This window comes from Kogia breviceps, chromosome 9 (genome assembly GCF_026419965.1).
Source record: "Kogia breviceps isolate mKogBre1 chromosome 9, mKogBre1 haplotype 1, whole genome shotgun sequence".
NCBI classification, from domain to species: Eukaryota; Metazoa; Chordata; class Mammalia; order Artiodactyla; family Physeteridae; genus Kogia; species Kogia breviceps.
In genome coordinates this window covers 97,453,049-97,473,104 of record NC_081318.1, presented here as the reverse complement: position 1 = coordinate 97,473,104, position 20,056 = coordinate 97,453,049, and the positions used below count along the sequence as shown (strand labels likewise).

Below are 20,056 nucleotides of genomic sequence, written 5' to 3'. Positions count from 1 at the left end.
GAAAATGTGATTGTAAAATAAGCTGAGGCATGAACTTTTTCCAAACAGTCTTTGATCCTGGCCTCTATTGTTTGTATGACTTTTTGTCTCTACAGTTAGTTTAAAACACATGAACTGTAGATCCTCACGGTTGCTTGGTATAGTCAAGTTTATTGAACAGATGATTTAAAGGTACATTATTTGTGTTTTATACCCATTAAACCACATAATTTGGTATCATATGGGTGGTAGTAAATTATAGCAAAGCTAGTAATAGTAAGAACTCGTAAGCCCTCTAACATGTCAGAAAGGTTCTTTCTACCTTTGTACAAAAAAGTGGGGGAGGAGATGCATTAAAAACAGTGAACTTGTATGGTATAATCATTGAAGACTATTTATGAGTAAAAAATATTTTTTTGCTATTGATCTACTAATACTTTAAAAAAAATGACTGAATTTTAACTTGTTTGCCTTTATATATTATGTCTAAGAAGAACTGTAAACATAATTATTAGGAAAGCAACATTTTCAACCCCTTGTTTGATTCTTGAGTTGCTTGTGTTTATTTTCTATTAATGATTTTCAAAATATTTGGTAAGTAGAGAGATAGTTAGAAGACCTGAAAAAGCCAAAGTTAGATGATGTTCTTAAAACCTTGACCTCTAATATGAGCTTTTATATGCTGGAATGTACTTTAGAATAATTATAAGTGACAGTTTTTCATTTACTTAAATTTTTTAACAAGTCCTTTTATCAATTAGGGGTTTCCAAAATTTGTATTTTGCACAATAAACAAAATATATTTAAAGGGTTACTAACAGGTAATCTCAGAAAAGTAAATAACAAAAGTAAATGGAAAGAATATATGATATATTTTCTATTTCCTTTAATTATTACTCTAAAGAACCACAAGCAATACAAAGTTGTATTTATTTAGCCTGGTTTAAATGTCATTATTGATCATTTCAGAATTTTCATAATGTTGGTATTGATTTGTAAAAAGGGAAACATTTGACATTTACTTGTTAAAAATTATAGTCAGCCTACAAAGGGTGACTTTTTTTTTAAGAAATAAGTAAATATAGCTTTAAACTGACTTTTTCAAGTTAAAACTTTATAATTAAGGAAAGCTAGCTATTAGAATTCTTAATGTTTCAGTTATTTGAAGTAGATATTTGCTTTATACAGGAAAACATTTTTAAACCTATCCTAACTGTGAATACTAATGGATTTTTAAATCATGTATGAGATACTACTCTAAAGTAATGATAATATTTTATATGTGGCTTGTGGAAACAGTTTTATCATGTGATGATCAAAATTAGTATTTATAAAAATAAATAACTTAAGCAAAACTATAACTGGATTTGTTCTAGGTGGTTTCCAGTCAGAGCTCATTCCCACCAGCAGCTGAGCAAACTATAATTTCAGCCCTAAAGGTAAAAGAATGTAATTTAATCTTTGACTCTGTAGATCGGAATAGGTTTTAGAATTATTTGTTTGGATGAGTGGGAGATGTCACATTTTAAAAATAATTCAGAATCTTCTCCATATGCCAAAAGTAGCATGTTGATGATTATCCTAAAGAGAGAGGCTACATGTGTGTTTATATTTTTCTAGAATTTAAAAATAGACCCTGTTGGTGTCTACAGATTGTGTTGCACTTATGATGATTGTATCATAAGCAAGAGAAGCAAGAGAGTTATAAGTGTTCACTGTGTCTTAGGGCAGTGCAGCCCAGTATTATCCGCGTAAAGCAGTGGTTCTCCACCAGGGCGATTTTTGTTGCCTATGGGACATTTAACAATATCTGGCAACATTTCTGATTGTCATGACCTGGAGTGGGGTGCTCCTGGCATCCAGTGCCAGGAATCCTGTCAAGGATTCTTGTACAGTAGAGCTGTACAAGCCAGCTCCCCATAGCACAGAATTATCAGGCCCAAAATTGTCAGTTATGCCAAAGCCTGGAAACTCTACTAAGACCACATAGTAAAATAAAGACTCTGGAGCTCAACTGCCTGTGTATGAATCCCATCTCAGTTATTTAACTAGCTGTATGACCTCAGACAAGTTAACAAGTGTTCTCTTGCCTTCGTTTCTGCATCTATTGATATAAAATGGTGCAGTATACCTACACAAATGTAGTAAATGTCAACTGTTAGACTGAATTTAGATCACTTGAGTAGAGTTAAGAGAGAGAAAGAGGGAAGGAGAAAGAGAGATGGTCTACCACCAGTAAACTCCAAGGAGAAATATTTAGAGAGTAAAGAGGATACAAAGAAAGAACAGTCATTGAGGAAGAAAATTGGGAGAGGACAGTGTCACAAGTCCTGAAGGAGAAGGGAAATTCCGAGGTCAAGTGCTGTTCATGGGTGACATGGATGGGGATTTAACAGGCTGCAAAACTTAAGGACACTATCTAAATTCATATATGAGGTAGGAGGAGACAGTCTGTTTTCCTCCAACACAGAAAAAGTACACTTGTGAATCCTTTTCTTTTTCCCAGTGTACTTATCTTATTATGATGAAGTAGTATTAGAGCTGCCAAAATAAAAATAATTGTTTTTAGTAAGAGTTGTCCAGTTTATTGATAATCAAAAAATTCTGTAAAATCAGGCCAATAAGACAAACCAAAAGGTTTGTTTTATTCTTGCTTTGAGGCAGGGAATACATGTAGTCTTTTTTTTTCAATATATAGTTACTCATTTGTCATTATCTTCTGGCCATAGCTGTCAAACATTTTTTGATCACTACCCAAAATAAATAATATTTTACATTGTACCCCATACATACTATATAAGCATTTCTAAATATATACACATATATAACTGTATATCTATAGAATATGCATCTATACACGTGGTTTGAGAAAGTCTATTCTGTAGGTTAAGAAAGAGTTGCCTACACTTTGCCTGATGATGAAAGTCTCCTGGACAAGTCAAAAATAGAAGTTCTTCAGACACTGTAATTCAGTGTTGGGTAGACTTTCTGAATCTGTATTTTTAACTTCCAATAAAGGTTATTCCTTGTATTAGTCACTTTAGGCCGAGGGTTGAGGCCAGTGCAGGGGAAATTGCCCTCATCTCGAGCTGCGGCCTTCACTCTGAGCTTTGCTCACCAGGACTGGTGTCTGATGTTGCTGGGCACCGCAGTTTGCTGAGGCTTCGCCAGTTTTGCCTTTGAGAACTGGGTGAGAGTCGACTACCAGTCTGTTCACGGCCCTCCTGCAGTGACCCTGTCAATTAGAGACCGAGTTTCTTATGTTAACAGACCTCAGTGAAACAGTTTTGGCCTTTTTTAAACATCTTTATTGGAGTATAACTGTTTTACAATGGCGTGTTAGTTTCTCCTTTACAACAAAGTGAATCAGTTATACATATACATATGTTCCCATATCTCTTCCCTCTTGCGTCACCCTCCCTCCCACCCTCCCTACCCCACCCCTCTAGGTGGTCACAAAGCACCGAGCTGATCTCCCTGTGCCATGCGGCAGCTTCCCACTAGCTGTCTATTTTACGTTTGGTAGTGTATATGTGTCCATGCCACTCTCTCACTTCGTCACAGCTTCCCCTTCCCCCTCCCCATATCCTCAAGTCCATGCTCTAGTAGGTCTGTGTTTTCTTCCCGTCCTACCACTAATCTCTTCATGACATGTTTTTTCCTTAGATTCAATATATATGTGTTAGCATACAGTATTTGTTTTTCTCCTTCTGACTTACTTCACTCTAATTTCCTTAAAAATCTTTATGGCATACATAAGTGAAGAACAAACAGAATCCTCTGACTCAAAGAAAAAAAAGAGAATCTTGAATTTTCATAAAATTGTAGGAAACTTAGTGTATCACTTTGAATTAGGATGTTACAATGCATAAGTGCAACCCAAGAACCAAAAATCTGTATGCTTTTATTATTTGATGGAAAAAATATTAAACATACTTTTTTACATACTAAAACATATAGGTAGACACATAATAGTCTCCTCTATCTTGTTGAGGTTTTGTCCAAAATTAAATGTTACTTTAGGTTCAAAGTTCATCATCTCATATTGCAAGCATTATCTTCTATGTCATGGATGACATAATTAATATTAATGATTATACATTTACAGTCATTTCATTATAACCACCACCTCAGCTATAAGTAGCATTTAAACACCTTAGCCCGATTATTCTGATCCATTTGTTACTGAGATCATCTTGTGCAGATAGTATATTACGAAGTTTATATATGACAGTTCTCCCTTATTGTGTGGGTTTGATGTTCTATATACAGGAATATTCTGCATTGTTGAGGCTTCAGTATTTTTGTAATCTTTGATATTTTAGGCAAGCACTTCCCTGCTTTGTAAAGAGCTTATGAAATATAATCTAGTATCCTTTCTCAGTTTCCTGTGGTAGTTATTAATCCTCTCCCCATCCTTTACATGAAGGCATTCCCCACAATGCTCTCTTCTCTGTTTTATATTTTCCATAAGTGGGAAACCTCACCCAGCTGTAAAGTTCTCTGTGTACACCATCATGTCATAATACAGATAGAGGCAGTTTTATTTCTTCCTTTCTGGTCTTGATACCTGTTTTCCATGCCTTGTTTCACCTGCTAAGACCTCCAGTACTATGTTGCCTAGAGCAGGTGAGAGTGGACTTGTCTACTTGTTCCTGACCTGGGTGATAGCACTCTGTTTATTTTACTACTTAAAGGAGGATATTTTAAACAAGTTCTTTTCTATTCCTGGTTTACTGAGACTTTTTAAAATTGTGAATGGTGGTGTTTCATCAAATAGCCTTTTCTGTATAAAATGATCATACAGTTTTACCTCTTTATTTTGTTAGTAAAATACAGGAATTTATTTTCAAATATCACACCAACCTTGATCATGATGTATTAGCCTTTTTATGTATTCTTGGATTTGATTTACTTAATTTTTGTTAAAGTGGTCATAAGGATATTGGTATATAGTTTTCTCTTTTGTAATTCTTTGTCTGGTTTTGGAAGTGTTTCCTCCTTTTCTATTTTCTGAAAGAATCTGTGTAGAATTTGTATTGTTTTCTCCTTAAATGCTTAGTAGAATTCACCAGTGCAGCCATCTGGGCCTGTAGGTTTTTTTTGTTTTTTTGTTTTTTTGTTTTTTGGGGTTTTTTGTGGTACGCGGGCCTCTCACTGTTGTGGCCTCTCCCGTTGTGGAGCACGGGCTCCGGACGCGCAGGCTCAGCGGCCATGGCTCACGGGCCCAGCCGCTCTGCAGCACGTGGGATCTGCCGGACCGGGGCACGAATCTGCGTCCTCTGCATCGGCAGGTGGACCCTCAACCACTGCGCCACCAGGGAAGCCCGGCCTGTAATTTTTTTGTAGGAAGTTTATAACTACAAATTTAATTTGTTTAATAGATGCAGGACTATTCAGGTTATCTTTTTTCTGGCGTGAGCTTTGATACTTTGTGACTTAAGGTATTTGTCTGCTCATCTAAGTTATCTAATTTGTCAGAATAATGTACATAATATTCTCTAACTGTCCATTTAATGTGTATAGGACCTATAGTGATAAGCTCTTCTTCATTTTTTATACTGATGATTTGTGTTCTTATCTTCTTTTTTCTTTATCAGTCTAGCTGTGGGTTTATCAATTTCATTGCTCTTTTCAGAGAACCAGCCTTTGGCTTTATTAATTTTCTCTACTGTTTGTCTTTCTATTTCACTAATTTCTGCTTTTGTCTTTTTTTACTTCTTATTTTGGATTTTCTTTGCCTTTTTTTGTTTGTTTTTTTGAGACCTTATACCATTGATTTTTAAACCCCCCCCCAAAAAATTTAAAGTTGTAAATTTCCCTCTAATTTTGTTATGTTGCGCTTTTATCTTCATTCAGTTTGAAATATTTTCTATTTCCTTTGTGATTTCTTCTTTGATTCATGGTTTTTTCTTTTAATTTCTAATTTTTTGTGGTATTTCTAGATATCTTATTGTTTTCTTTTTTTAATCACTCTTTTTTATTGAAGTATAGTTGATTTACAAAGTTGTGATATTAATTTCTAATTTAATTCTCTTACCATCAGAAAACATATTCTGTATGATTTCAGTCCTTTTAAATTTATTGAGTATTATGGCCTAGTGGTCTATCTTGATGAATGAACCATGTGTGCTTGACAAAAACATGTAATCTTCAGTTGTTTAGTATCATTCTGTAAATATCAGTTAAGGTGTAGTGATGTGTTCAGATTTTACATACCTCTACTGGTATTTTATGTAGTTCTATCAATTGCTGAAAGATGGGAGTTAGAATTTTCTATGATTGTGAACTTGCTTGTATCTCCTTTTCATTCTGTTGATTCTTGACTCTTCCGTTTTGAAGCTCTATTACTAGTTGTGATGAAGCTCTGTTATATAAGTATTTATCATTTTTATGCCTTCTGATGAACACCCTTTGTCATTATGACATATCCTTCTTTAGCTTTTTTTTTTTTTAACATCTTTATTTGAGTATAACTGTTTTACAATAGTGTGTTAGTTTCTCCTTTACAACAAAGTGAATCAGTTATACATATACATATGTTCCCATAACTCTTCCCTGTTTTGTCACCCTCCCTCCCACCCTCCCTATCCCACCCCTCTAGGTGGTCACAAAGCACAGAGGTGAACTCCCTGTGCTATGCGGTAGCTTCCCACTAACTATCTAATTTACATTTGGTAGTGTGTATATGTCCCTGCCACTCTCTCACATCGTCACAGCTTACCCTTTCCCATCCCCATATCCTCAAGTCCATGCTCTAGTAGGTCTGTGTTTTATTCCCATTCTACCACTAATCTCTTCATGACATTTTTTTTTTTTTTTTTAGATTCCATATATATGTGTTAGCATACGGTATTTGTTTTTATCCTTCTGACTTACTTCACTCTGTATGACAGATTCCAGGTCTATCCACCTCATTACAAATAACTCAGTTTCATTTCTTTTTATGGCTGAGTAATATTCCATTGTATATATGTGCCACATCTTCCTTATCCATTCATCTGTTGATGGACACTTAGGTTGCTTCCATGTCCTGGCTATCGTAAATAGAACTGCAATAAACATTTTGGTACATGACTCTTTTTGAATTATGGTTTTCTCAGGGTATATGCCCAGTAGTGGGATTGCTGGGTCATATGGTAGTTCTATTTGTAGTTTTTTAAGGAACCTCCGTACTGTTCTCCATAGTGGCTGTATCATTTTACATTCCCACCAACAGTGCAAGAGTGTTCCCTTTTCTCCACACCCTCTCCAGCATTTATTGTTTCTAGAGTTTTTGATGATGGCCAATCTGGCCGGTGTGAGATGATATCTCATTGTAGTTTTGATTTGCATTTCTCTAATGATTAATGATGTTGAGCATTCTTTCATGTGTTTGTTGGCTATCTGTATATCTTCTTTGGAGAAATGTCTATTTAGTTCTTTTGCCCATTTTTGGATTGGGTTGTTTGTTTTTTTGTTATTGAGCTGCATGAGTTGCCTATAAATTTTGGATATTAATCCTTTGTCAGTTGCTTCATTTGCAAATATTTTCTCCCATTCTGAGGGTTGTCTTTTGGTCTTGTTTATGGTATCCTTTGCTGTGCAAAAGCTTTTAAGTTTCATTAGATCCCATTTGTTTATTTTTGTTTTTATTTCCATTTCTCTAGGAGATGGGTCAAAAAGGATCTTGCTGTGATTTATGTCATAGAGTGTTCTGCCTATGTTTTCCTCTAAGAGTTTGATAGTGTCTGGCCTTACATTTAGGTCTCTAACCCATTTTGAGTTTATTTTTGTGTATGGTGTCAGGGAGTGTTCTAATTTCATACTTTTACATGTAGCTGTCCAGTTTTCCCAGCACCACTTATTGAAGAGGCTGTCTTTTCTCCAGTGTATATTCTTGCCTCCTTTATCAAAGATAAGGTGACCATATGTGTGTGGGTTTATCTCTGGGCTTTCTATCCTGTTCCATTGATCTATATTTCTGTTTTTGTGCCAATACCATACTGTCTTGATTACTGTGGCCTTGTAGTATAGTCTGAAGTCAGGCAGCCTGATTCCTCCAGCTCCATTTTTCGTTCTCAAGATTGCTTTGGCTATTCGGGGTCTTTTGTGTTTCCATACAAATTGTGAAATTCTTTTTTCTAGTTCTGTAAAAAATGCCAGTGGTAATTTGATAGGGATTGCATTGAATCTGTAGATTGCTTTGGGTAATACAGTCATTTTCACAGTGTTGATTCTTCCAATCCAAGAACATGGTATATTTCTCCACCTATTTGTATCATCTTTAATTTCTTTCATCAGTGTCTTATAGTTTTCTGCATACAAGTCTTTTGTCTCCTTAGGTAGGTTTATTCCTAGATATTTTATTCTTTTTGTTGCAATGGTAAATGGGAGTGTTTTCTTAATTTCATTCTCAGATTTTTCATCATTAGTGTATAAGAATGCCAGAGATTTCTGTGCATTAATTTTGTATCCTGCTACTTTACCAAATTCATTGATTAGTTCTAGTAGTTTTCTGGTAGCATCCTTAGTATTCTCTATGTATAGTATCATGTCATCTGCAAACAGTGACAGCTTTACTTCTTCTTTTCCTATTTGGATTCCTTTTATTTCTTTATTTTCTCTAATTGCTGTGGCTAGAACTTCCAAAACTATGTTGAATAAGAGTTGTGAGAGTGGGCAACCTTGTCTTGTTCCTGATCTTAGTGGAAATGGTTTCAGTTTTTCACCATTGAGAACAATGCTGGCTGTGGGTTTGTCATATATTGCCTTTATTATATTGAGGAAAGTTCCCTCTATGCCTACTTTCTGCAGGGTTTTTATCATAAATGGGTGTTGAATTTTGTCAAAAGCTTTCTCTGCATCTATTGAGATGATCATATGGTTTTTCTCCTTCAGTTTGTTGATATGGTGTATCACGTTGATTGATTTGCATATATTGAAGAATCCTTGCATTCCTGGAATAAACCCCACTTGATCATGGTGTATGATCCTTTTAATGTGCTGTTGGATTCTGTTTGCTAGTATTTTGTTGAGGATTTTTGCATCTATGTTCATCAGTGATATTGGCCTATAGTTTTCTTTCTTTGTGACGTCTTTGTCTGGTTTTGGTATCAGGGTGATGGTGCCCTCATAGAATGAGTTTGGGAGTGTTCCTACCTCTGCTATCTTTTGGAAGAGTTTGAGAAAGATAGGTGTTAGCTCTTCTCTAAATGTTTGATAGAATTTGCCTGTGAAGCCATCTGGTCCTGGGCTTTTGTTTGTTGGAAGATTTTTAATCACAGTTTCAATTTCAGTGCTTGTGATTGGTCTGTTCATACTTTCTATTTCTTCCTGGTTCAGTCTTGGCAGGTTGTGCATTTCTAAGAATTTGTCCATTTCTTCCAGGTTGTCCATTTTATTGGCATAGAGTTGCTTGTAGTAATCTCTCATAATCTTTTGTATTTCTGCAGAGTCAGTTGTTACATCTCCTTTTTCATTTCTAATTCTATTGATTTGAGTCTTCTCCCTTTTTTTCTTGATGAGTCTGGCTAATGGTTTATCAATTTTATTTATCTTCTCAAAGAACCAGCTTTTACTTTTATTGATCTTTGCTATTGTTTCCTTCATTTCTTTTTCATTAATTTCTGATCTGATCTTTATGATTTCTTTCCTTCTGCTAACTTTGGGGTTATTTTGTTCTTCCTTCTCTAATTGCTTTAGGTGCAAAGTTAAGTTGTTTATTCGAGATGCTTCCTGTTTCTTAAGGTGTGATTGTATTGCTATAAACTTCCCTCTTAGAACTGCTTTTGCTGTATCCCATAGGTTTTGGGTCGTCGTGTCTCCATTGTCATTTGTTTCTAAGTACTTTTTGATTTCCTCTTTGATTTCTTCAGTGATCACTTCGTTATTAAGTAGTGTATTGTTTAGCCTCCATGTGTTTGTATTTTTTACAGATCTTTTCCTGTAATTGATATCTAGTCACATAGCGTTGTGGTCAGAAAAGATACTTGATACGATTTCAATTTTCTTAAATTTGCCAAGGCTAGATTTGTGACCCAAGATATGATCTATCCTGGAGAATGTTCCATGGGCACTTGAGAAAAATGTGTATTTTGTTGTTTTTGGATGGAATGTCCTATAAATATCAAGTAAATCCATCTTGTATAATGTATCATTTAAAACTTGTGTTTCCTTATTTATTTTCATTTTGGATGATCTGTCCATTGGTGACAGTGGGGTGTTAAAGTCCCCTACTATGATTGTGTTACTGTCGATTTCCCCTTTTATGGCTGTTAGTATTTGCCTTATGTATTGAGGTGCGCCTATGTTGGGTGCATAAATATTTACAATTGTTATATCTTCTTCATGGATCGATCCCTTGATCATTATATAGTGTCCTTCATTGTCTCTTGTAATAGTTTTTATTTTAAAGTCTATTTTGTCTGATATGAGAATTGCTACTCCAGCTTTCTTCTGATTTCCATTTGCATGGAATATCTTTTTCCATCCCCTCACTTTCAGCCTGTAAGTGTCCCTAGGTCTGAAGTGGGTCTCTTGTAGACAGCATATATATGGGTCCTGTTTTTGTATCCATTCAGCCAGTCTGTGTCTTTTGGTGGGAGCATTTAATCCATTTACATTTAAGGTAATTATTGATATGTGCGTTCCTATTACCATTTACTTAATTGTTTCGGGTTGTTCTTGTAGGTCTTTTCCTTCTCTTATGTTTCTTGCTTAGAGAAGTTCCTTTAGCATTTGTTGTAAAGCTGGTTTGGTGGTGCTGAACTCTCTCAGTTCTTGCTTGTCTGTAAAGGTTTTAATTTCTCCATCAAATCTGAATGAGATCCTTGCTGGGTAGAGTAATCTTGGTTGTAGGTTTTTTTCCTTCATCACTTTAAATATGTCCTGCCACTCCCTTCTGGCTTGTAGAGTTTCTGCTGAAAGATCAGATGTTAGCCTTATGGGGATTCCCTTGTGTGTTATTTGTTGTTTTTCCCTTGCTGCTTTTAATATGTTTTCTTTGTATTTAATTTTTGACAGTTTGATTATTATGTGTCTCGGCGTGTTTATCTTTGGGTTTATCCTGTATGGGACTCTCTGTGCTTCCTGGACTTGGTTGACTATTTCCTTTCCCATATTAGGGAAGTTTTCAACTATAATCTCTTCAAATATTTTCTCAGTCCCTTTCTTTTTCTCTTCTTCTTCTGGGACCCCTATGATTCGAATGTTGGCGCGTTTAATGTTGTCCCAGAGATCTCTGAGACTGTCCTCAGTTCTTTTCATTCTTTTTTCTTTCTTCTGCTCTGCAGTAGTTATTTCCACTATTTTATCTTCCAGGTCACTTATCCGTCCTTCTGCCTCAGTTATTCTGCTACTGATCCCGTCTAGAGTATTTTTCATTTCATTTATTGTGTTGCTCATCGTTACTTGCTTCCTCTTTATTTCTTCTAGGTCCTTGTTAACTGTTTCTTGCAATTTGTCTATTCTATTTCCAAGATTTTGCATCATCTTCACCATCATTATTCTAAATTCTCTTTCAGGTAGATTGGCTATTATCCTTCTTTAGCTTTAATACTTACTGTCATGCATTGTTTTATCTGATATTAATTTAACTACTCTATCTTCTTCTGTCCATTTACTTTCAACTCCTCTATGTCTTTATTTTTTCAATACATCTCTTGAAGACAGTATACAGTGGGTCTTGCCTTTTTTCTCTTCTGATAATCTCTGCCTTTTAATTGGAGTGTTTAATCCATTAACATAGTATAATTATCAATAAGGTTTCATTTAGGTATATAGTTTTATTATTTGTTTTTTGTTTGTCCCCTCTGTTTTATTTCCTCTTTTCCACCTTTTCTGCCACCTTTTGGATTATTTGATTATTAATTATTTTTTTTTTAATTTCGTTTTAATTTATATCTTAGATTTTCACCTATACCTCTTCTTCATTTTCTTTTTAGTTGTTCTTCTGTGGATATATGCATCCTTAACTTTCCACAGTCTTTTAGAGTTAATATTGTACTGTGTCACATAAAATATAGAAACTTTACATTTACTGAAGTACATTTACATCTCATTCATTGCATGTAGTGTAATTTTTTTAGTTTAACATTTCCATTTTGGTTCTTTACATTTTCAGTCACTCTGCTGAGATTTCCTATTACTTTATTTATTATGGGCAATTTTTTTCTCTACCTCACTGAGGTTCTTGCCTGATAATTGTAGAGTCTGGATCATTTCACAGTTGGCAGCTATTGATTGTCTTTTCCCTTTAGAATTGACAACATCTCCTGCTTTTTGTATGTAGTCATTTTAATATATCCTAGATAATGTGAACGTTGTGTTGTATAGACTCAGTATTTTTATATATTGCTCCTAAAAATGTTGACCATTGCTTTAGCAGTTAATTAGCTTGTTTAGACTCAAATTGTGCACTGTCAAACCTGCAGCTGGCCATGTCTCAGATCTCAGGATAGTTCTTTAAGCCTTAGTTGCAAGCCATTTGTTTGCCTTGCACACGCATGGTCAAGTCAGCTGAAGACTAGTGCTGTGTTCACACATAGAAAAATAGGCTTTCTTCTCTGGCTCTCTCCTTTATGAGGTTCCCTTCTCACTCTCCAGCAGCCCTGGTTGAACCAGGGCTCCTTCCCCTTGTTCCTTTAACCTGAAAGACTGCAGATTTGGTTTGGTTTGGATTTTCTCTCAGAGTTTTAGCCACCCAGCCTTGCCACTACCATGATTACAGTCACTCTCAGAGCAGAATCACAAAAAAAAGAAAACTCAGTCTCTTCTGGTTGCTGTATATTTATATACCCCTCTAAAACTAATTGCATTTTTCCATCTCCAGAAGCCTCCAGTAGGTATTTTTGTTTTGTTTTTGGTATTTTTCCATGCTTACTTGTAGGAGGATCTGTAGTTAGGTACTCCTTCATACTGGTGTCGAAAACTTTCCCTTCCTTCTTGAAATCTCCTATTTATTTTCACCATATTCCAGGATCTCTTCTTATTTCTCTGCCCAGTGGCAACGTATTGATATAACCAAAAGCTCATTGGAGTCAAATGCACCTAGAAAATCCCAGCTCTTCCACTTGATGGCTTTGGACACCTCCTTAACTTGACTTTAGTTTCCCTATCTACAAATTACTTTATTCCACCTCTGTAAATTAGAGATTTTTGTAATTCTTAGAGGAAGGAATAATTGAGTTTTCAGTGGGATGATTACTTGTGAAGCCCATAGCACAGTATCCAGCGCGTGACCTGTACTAAATACATGCTATTACCCCTCTTGATCCATCAAAGGTTCCTCTTCTGGATGACCTTAAAATGGCATTTGGCCTTATTCTGCAGATCATCCTCTGGGATCTCATTGACTCTTTTGGCTTCATCTCCCCCTCTTAATAGCTAAAGACAACCATATCTAGTCAAAACGTGCCAGAAACTACAGCTGTAAAGATCTCAGCACCTACTGGATAGCCCATGTGGATTTCCCTGTAAGTCCTTCAAACTCGTGTCCAAAACTGAGCTCCTTATTTTCTCCCTCCATCCCTAAATCAGCCAGGTGCTTCTGCATTTACACATCCAGTTGATAATGCCACCAAGTCATTAAAGAAAAAAGAATCTGAGTGTACCCTTCAGTCTTTACATTCCATATTTCTCACATCTGATTCCCAAGTCCCCTGTTTCCTTTCCCAGTGTCTCCACCCTGTCTCCTCATCTCTGTTCCTCCTGCCTCTGATTTGGTTCAGGCAGTCACCACTTTTCATCTGTACTCCTACTGTATCCTCCCGACTTCAGTCTAATTTATCTACTCTGCTGTCCAGCATGATTTTTCCCCAATTCAAAGCTTTAACCACATTTTTAAAAAATTGCTTAAAACCCGTTGTTGGTTTCCTAGTCCCTTCAGGATATATTCCCATCTCCTTAGCAGCCTATGCAGAGTACATCTGCTCTCTGTCTCTCTTCCACATAGGCAGCCACCTCATACTCTGTCTGTGTTGAACACCTGCAGTTCCCCAAATGCGTCAACTTCCCCAGGCTCCTGTGCCTTTGACATATGGCCGCCACCAGCCTCCCACCCTCCCCCAACACACACACTTGGTTCTTAACCCATTTTGATCTTTGAAATTCAGTTCACGCAACACCTTTTGTTTTTTAAATCCTTTCAGTATAAGTTGGGTGTCTCTCCCATGTTCCCATAGCACTCTGTAAAGCACTGATATCAGTACAACTTGTTACCTTTTGTCACTAGATTGTGAGCTCCCTGAGGGCAAACTGTAAGTGCGCGCGCACACGCGCACACACACACACACACACACACACACACACACACACACGCTTTCTCTCTCTTTTGTTTTTGTTTGTTTGTTTTCATCCTTTATTTCTTAAGGAGAGCCAAGGGATTGAGGGGAAGAGGGCTTAGAGAGAAAATGCGGAGCACATGTCTCTCTCAATCCTGCATACGTGTTTATTTTTATCAGAGATTAAGGGCTGGAGATGATGTTTAGGAATTTAATGAATAAGGGTCCTATTTAACCTTTTCTCACTGATTTCAGTCATTTGTATGAGCCTGTCATCCATCTTCATTGTATGTAATCATGACTGAAGCACATATAATATATTTAAAATTTAGATTTTGAATGTTTACTGAGGCCCAGTTATATTTTCACACTAAAAACTTATAACTAAGGCCTAGGGTCTTATATAACCTAATTGATAATTATACCTCACAGGAGAACAGTTTCTCAACCTTAGCACTATTGATGTTTTAGGCTGGGTAGTTCTCTGTCGCGGGGGACTGTCTTGTGCACTGCAGGATGTTTAGCAGCGTCTCTGTGCTCTGTCCACTACCTGCTAGTAGCAAACCCTTACCCTACCCCGGTCGTGACAATCAGAAGTGTCTTGAAACATTGCCAGATGTCCTCTGGGGAGCAAAATTGCCCCCAGTTGACACTCACTGCTGTAGAACTCTAAATAGAAATCTAATCCATGAAAAGGCTAACTCTTCTGCCCTCTAAGAATCACTGATATATTTATATTTATTATATTCAGTCTGGTCAAAAGCATATGATGTTGTTCAAGTTTTGAAGAAATACTTTTGGTCTTGCCTCAGTCTTTTCAGAAACTTTAAAAAATGTGTTCCGCAAGAGGGAGGGGATATGGGGATGTATGTATACGTATAGCTGATTCACTTTGTTATACAGCAGAAACTAACACACCGTTGTAAAGCAACCATACGCCAATAAAGATGTTAAAAAAAATATAAAGAATAAATGAATGGAAATTAGGAAAAAAAAAGTGTGTTCATGTGATCTTTGCTTCATAAGTGGCACTACCCCTCTCTTCTTTCTCCAGGGGTTCATTTGAGCATTAAACTTTTTGAAAATATGAGAAAAGTGATGGAGTTGAAATTTTTCAGTGCCATGTTCCACATATTTTAAGCTTTAAAAATCATTACTGACAGCAGTTAGGAGATGAGCAGACTTCTGTTGGGTATTATAGTTAAACTGTTTATAGTTTGGTATAATGTGAAAACTTGTAGTCAAAATGCTTCTCATATTTCAGATTCTTTTGTGTTTGATCTATTTAAAGTTTGCCTCTCCTTCATTTAATCTTCTTTTCAGGAAGTCCATGTTCTTATGGGAAATGCTGTGCAACCCTTGCTGACTTCCGTGGGAGATGCTATAGAGGCCATCATCATCACTATGCATCAAGAAGATTTTTCTGGGTAATGACTTCCAACCAAAGTTTTCACTAACCTTCGGTACATTTGTTTTTCATTCCCACCTCCACCTCTCCTCCCTAAGTCTCTCCCAATCTAGAACCTTGTTCCTCTTGTGATGGGGTTGGCCTCCATCCTTATCCTACTATATTCATTGAGAACCATTAGCAGATTAAATTTTTTCCGTTCTTCTTGTCATCATTTCTCTCCTGTCATTGAAACATGGAACCGTTAACATCTGCGGGACTCAGCTTGGCACTTCAGGACATTTGGTACCATCTCTCCTCTTTGCAATTATATCTTTTTCCTTACTTCTCACAAATAGGCTATACTTGAGCCTCTGGTACTGGCATGGTATTCCTTGTATAAGAGGTCCTGCCTCTGTCACTCTGCTAGTCCGATTCCTGCTCTGGTTTTGAGGGCAGGGTCCTGCCCAACCCCCTGCAAAGACGATTGCCCTTTGTCAGAGTCTTGTGGCAGTCTAATCTGGTCATGTCACTCCTAGCCGTAAGCACTTTGGTATTATTCCACAGCTCTTTCATATGTATACTGCTTATCCATATCATGTATGTCTTGACAATAAGAATCATAGTTCCTAGCTTAGTGTTTACTGAAATCTTTTTAAGTAAAGTAAGATGGTTTTGACTTAGTGTATTAGAAAACTGTGGAGAATTTGAAATAGTTATTTGCACATGCTTAGTGTGATTTTTTAAAAAAGCTTAACCATACTCTAGAGCTAAGTATTCATATATTAGTGTAGCTATGTGTTTTTTATTCCTAGTTCATAGTTACTATTTTTAACTGCCCTGTTTCTTTATGTTCATGTTGTTTAACAGTGTATCTACTTTATTAAATTTCTAGCCACTAGTCTAGCTGTTCGTAGAAAAATTATGTGATTATTACACTGTCTTTTAATTTTTCAAATCATTTATTATTTCATTTACAAAGTATCTTTTGAAAGGTGAAAAGGTCAGTCTCTGTTTTTAATAATGGTATGAAGCACAGAAGGGTAAAGTGGATTCTATACAAAAATGCCGTAGTATTTGGAGACAGGAATATAAAACTGCTGATTACCAGTATTTGGGAGGAAATGAATTTTGTTCAGAAATGATCTGAAATGTCCCAGTTAGACCAATCATCAGTGCCTCTGAAAAGGAAGCAAAACTGGAGTAATTTTTGAAGGCTTGTTCTAATGAGAGTGGTCAGGTACTTACCTGAGTAATTGTATTGATGAACCACAGCTGGTGCCTGCAGATAACACGTTAAACATTAAAAGTTGGTTTCCCAAGTAGATATGTCTTTATTAGTTTGCTTAAATACTAGTGAGCCAGATTGGTTCTTTAACTGATAGGTTGCCACAGGTATGCAGCATTATTTTAAGATGTATAATATTGTCCTCAATTTTTTCCCCCAAATGGCCATTAATGGCTCCATTTCAGCTCACTGTCTCTGTACAGCGGACATTCGAGGTTCCACTGAAAGTTATTTTCCATACATGGCCATACAGGAGTGTGGAGCATTCATGGCACGAATTTTCCCACTTTCTAGAACCTTGTTATTAGTAATTCTGTCATGTCATTTCATATATGTATGGCTTATATGAAATAGAAGGGCCATCTTCCGGGATCACACTTGGAAAAATAATAATGAATAACACCTGCCCCTCCAAGCCCTTCACACCTACTCACGGTAAAAGGAGTAAATCAGGTTTACCTTCTAGGCCAACCGTATTTGTAGTATGATTACAGAATCGCCTGCTAATTAAAAAGTAATCTTCAACACAGTTTCCTGGTGTTTTAAATGTATTTAGTGGGTCTTGTGTGTTTCTTTCCGAGTTAGATAAAGCTTAAATTGTAAATGTCTGACATAGTACATTGATTGAAATTTTGTTATTTAATGTAAAATGACTCGTGTCTGATATCAGCTTTGAATGGGACAGGGAAGTCAGTAACAGTAGGCGGACCCTAGAGCCTTGAAGTGGTGGGTGAGCACCTCTGAGGAGAGGAGACACACACTGACCCCAGAACGACTGGCGCCGCTTCTGCCTCTGTGCACGGGCTCTCATTACACAGACCGGGACGTTTCTGCTCACTTGAGCAGTTGAGAACTCTTACTAAAAGGTTTGACGTAACTGGGAAAACTGAGCTTTAGCAATTGCCAAGCAAGGTTTATATTCTAGTCAATTTAAGTCAGACTTCTAATCCATGCCGAGAATTGATAATACATATTTCAGAATTTTTCTAATAGATCATTTTATTTTACTTACATTGACACATGCTTATGGAACCTGGTTTAGTATATCATTTTCTAATCCTCAAGGAAATCATATCACCTAACCAGTTTAGAATTCTTGAAACAGTCCTCCAGAGTACTACCAAGATAATGACAGTGCTTTTGATAAAGCGTAAGATTAGAAAGAGATTGGTTCCTTTTTTTTTTTTTTTTTTTTTTTTTAACCTAGCCTTTTGGACTGACAAAACCTGAATAAAGATAGGCCATGATGGTCTGAATCTGGCAAAACCAAACCCCACGTGAAGATTGCCATCTCTTACTAAGGCTGTCCCTGTACTCTGTACCAAGCAGCATTCCACCCTATGATATTGCAAACAGCAGTGTTCCACCATGCCCCCTCAGTGGCCTTGCCATAGTTAGGACATTCTTTCTTACACCTGAACAAAATCTCTTCCTGCTGGAACATAGCATGCTTTCTCTATTTCTGTCCGCTCTCTGGATGTGGAAGACCTTTGGTTAGCATCCCATTTATAATAACCATTGCTGTATTTTAAAATAATTAAGTTCACCTCATTCTCTTGCTCTAGGCATTTGAATCATATCTGTTGTTCTTCCCTAGACCGTTGCCAATTTCTCTGCATCATTCTCAGAGTATGATTTATTTTTTGAAAAAAGATTCAGCATTATATAGCCAGTGATTTCACTGGCTCGCTAATTAATATCAGGTGATTTCTAATTTTGGCATAACTTCTTTCCTATAAATATTGCACATTCTTTTCATATATTCTTTAAAGAGCAATTATAAACACTTATAAATTATAAATAGTATTTCATGGAGCATCAGCTGCCATCATCTGTTGATCCAAATTAAAGCCTTTCCAAACATCATCTGGGAGGAAAAAATTGCATACCATGTGTATTGTTACATAACCAGTTCCACAGTCAGAATTCTACTATTGGACTGATTGGATTAAATAGCACAAGAGCAGAGATATCTTTGCCAAGAATCTGTTTGGGGAAGGCAGCATTTTCTGTTGCCACCAAGTGTAAAATCCTATTTCAGTATCTAATACTGATTTATTCACTAACCGGGCAAAGCACGTGAGTGGATGGAGAGTCATAAAGCTGGAAGAGGCCTTGAGAGGTCAGAGTGCATAAGGCACCTCTGCGAATCGTCCAAGACACGTGGTTGTCTGTTTCATGTTTAATAGTCTTTCGGTAAATGGATTCCAAGATTCTTGCAGTCGTCTTCCTAGCATCCTAAAACAGTCTTTAGAATATAATCTAAACGTTGTTTTATGCTCTTTAGCTTGTAGCAAAAATAAACAATTCCTTTCCTGCGTTTAAAGTCAAAAATTGCTTAGGAGTGAAATAGCAGGCAGAGGGGGAGACAGATATCAAATAGTGCGTTTTAGTGTACTGGCTGGTTTTTTCTTTTGCAGATCATTACCCAGTTCAGGAAAGCCTGATGTTCCCTGTTCTCTCTACATGAAGGAGCTTCAAGGTTTTATTGCCAGAGTTATGAGTGACTACTTTACACACTTTGAATGCTTGGATTTTGTCTTTGACAACACTGAAGCTATTGCCCAAAGAGCCATTGAACTTTTCATCCGAAATGCCAGTCTCATAAGACCTCTCGGTGAAGGTGGGAAAATGCGTCTTGCTGCTGATTTTGCGCAGGTAAATTGATGCATAGCTACAAAGGGGAAAATGTCTCAGCCTCAGTATTATCCATTAAATAAAAGACCATCTATGGTCTTCAGTTTTTTAACTGAAGAAAGTTTTTAGCATGAAAAAAGTAAATCTAAACCTAATTGGTAAAAAAGGAAAGACTTTAAAGATACTTTCATACCAGCTTTTTTTTACTTTGCCTTCAACAAAAGGATCATCAGTCATCTTCAGTATTTCAAGGTTAAGCTAAGGAGTGTGTTCCACAGTAGAGCAGCATTTCCCCATTTCCCATTTTTACATAGCATGGGGCTTTCTCTCTGTTTTCTTATCCCACCAGGTCAGTACTGATAAGAATAATTGGTTAACCTTGTTGGAAAATAATACAGACTATGAAATTTATCCTTCAAACAGTAGAAAGGGGCTGTCTGTTGTCATGTAAAGAGAAAGATCTCTGACACATGCGTGGTCCTCCAGGGCGGTGTTCTAATTCAT

General features: G+C 36.6%; 1 protein-coding gene across 2 annotated transcripts in view; it reads left to right on the top strand.

The window, feature by feature from the left end:
- COG5 (component of oligomeric golgi complex 5) overlaps nucleotides 1-20,056 on the top strand; it is a 270,936-nt gene that overhangs the window by 227,199 nt on the left and 23,681 nt on the right. For both annotated transcript variants that reach the window (XM_059074512.2, XM_067042835.1), the window contains exons 16-18: nucleotides 1,356-1,418; nucleotides 15,564-15,667; nucleotides 19,336-19,573. In XM_059074512.2, the coding sequence (XP_058930495.2) occupies nucleotides 1,356-1,418; nucleotides 15,564-15,667; nucleotides 19,336-19,573 (405 nt within the window). The remainder of the gene's footprint in view (nucleotides 1-1,355; nucleotides 1,419-15,563; nucleotides 15,668-19,335; nucleotides 19,574-20,056) is intronic.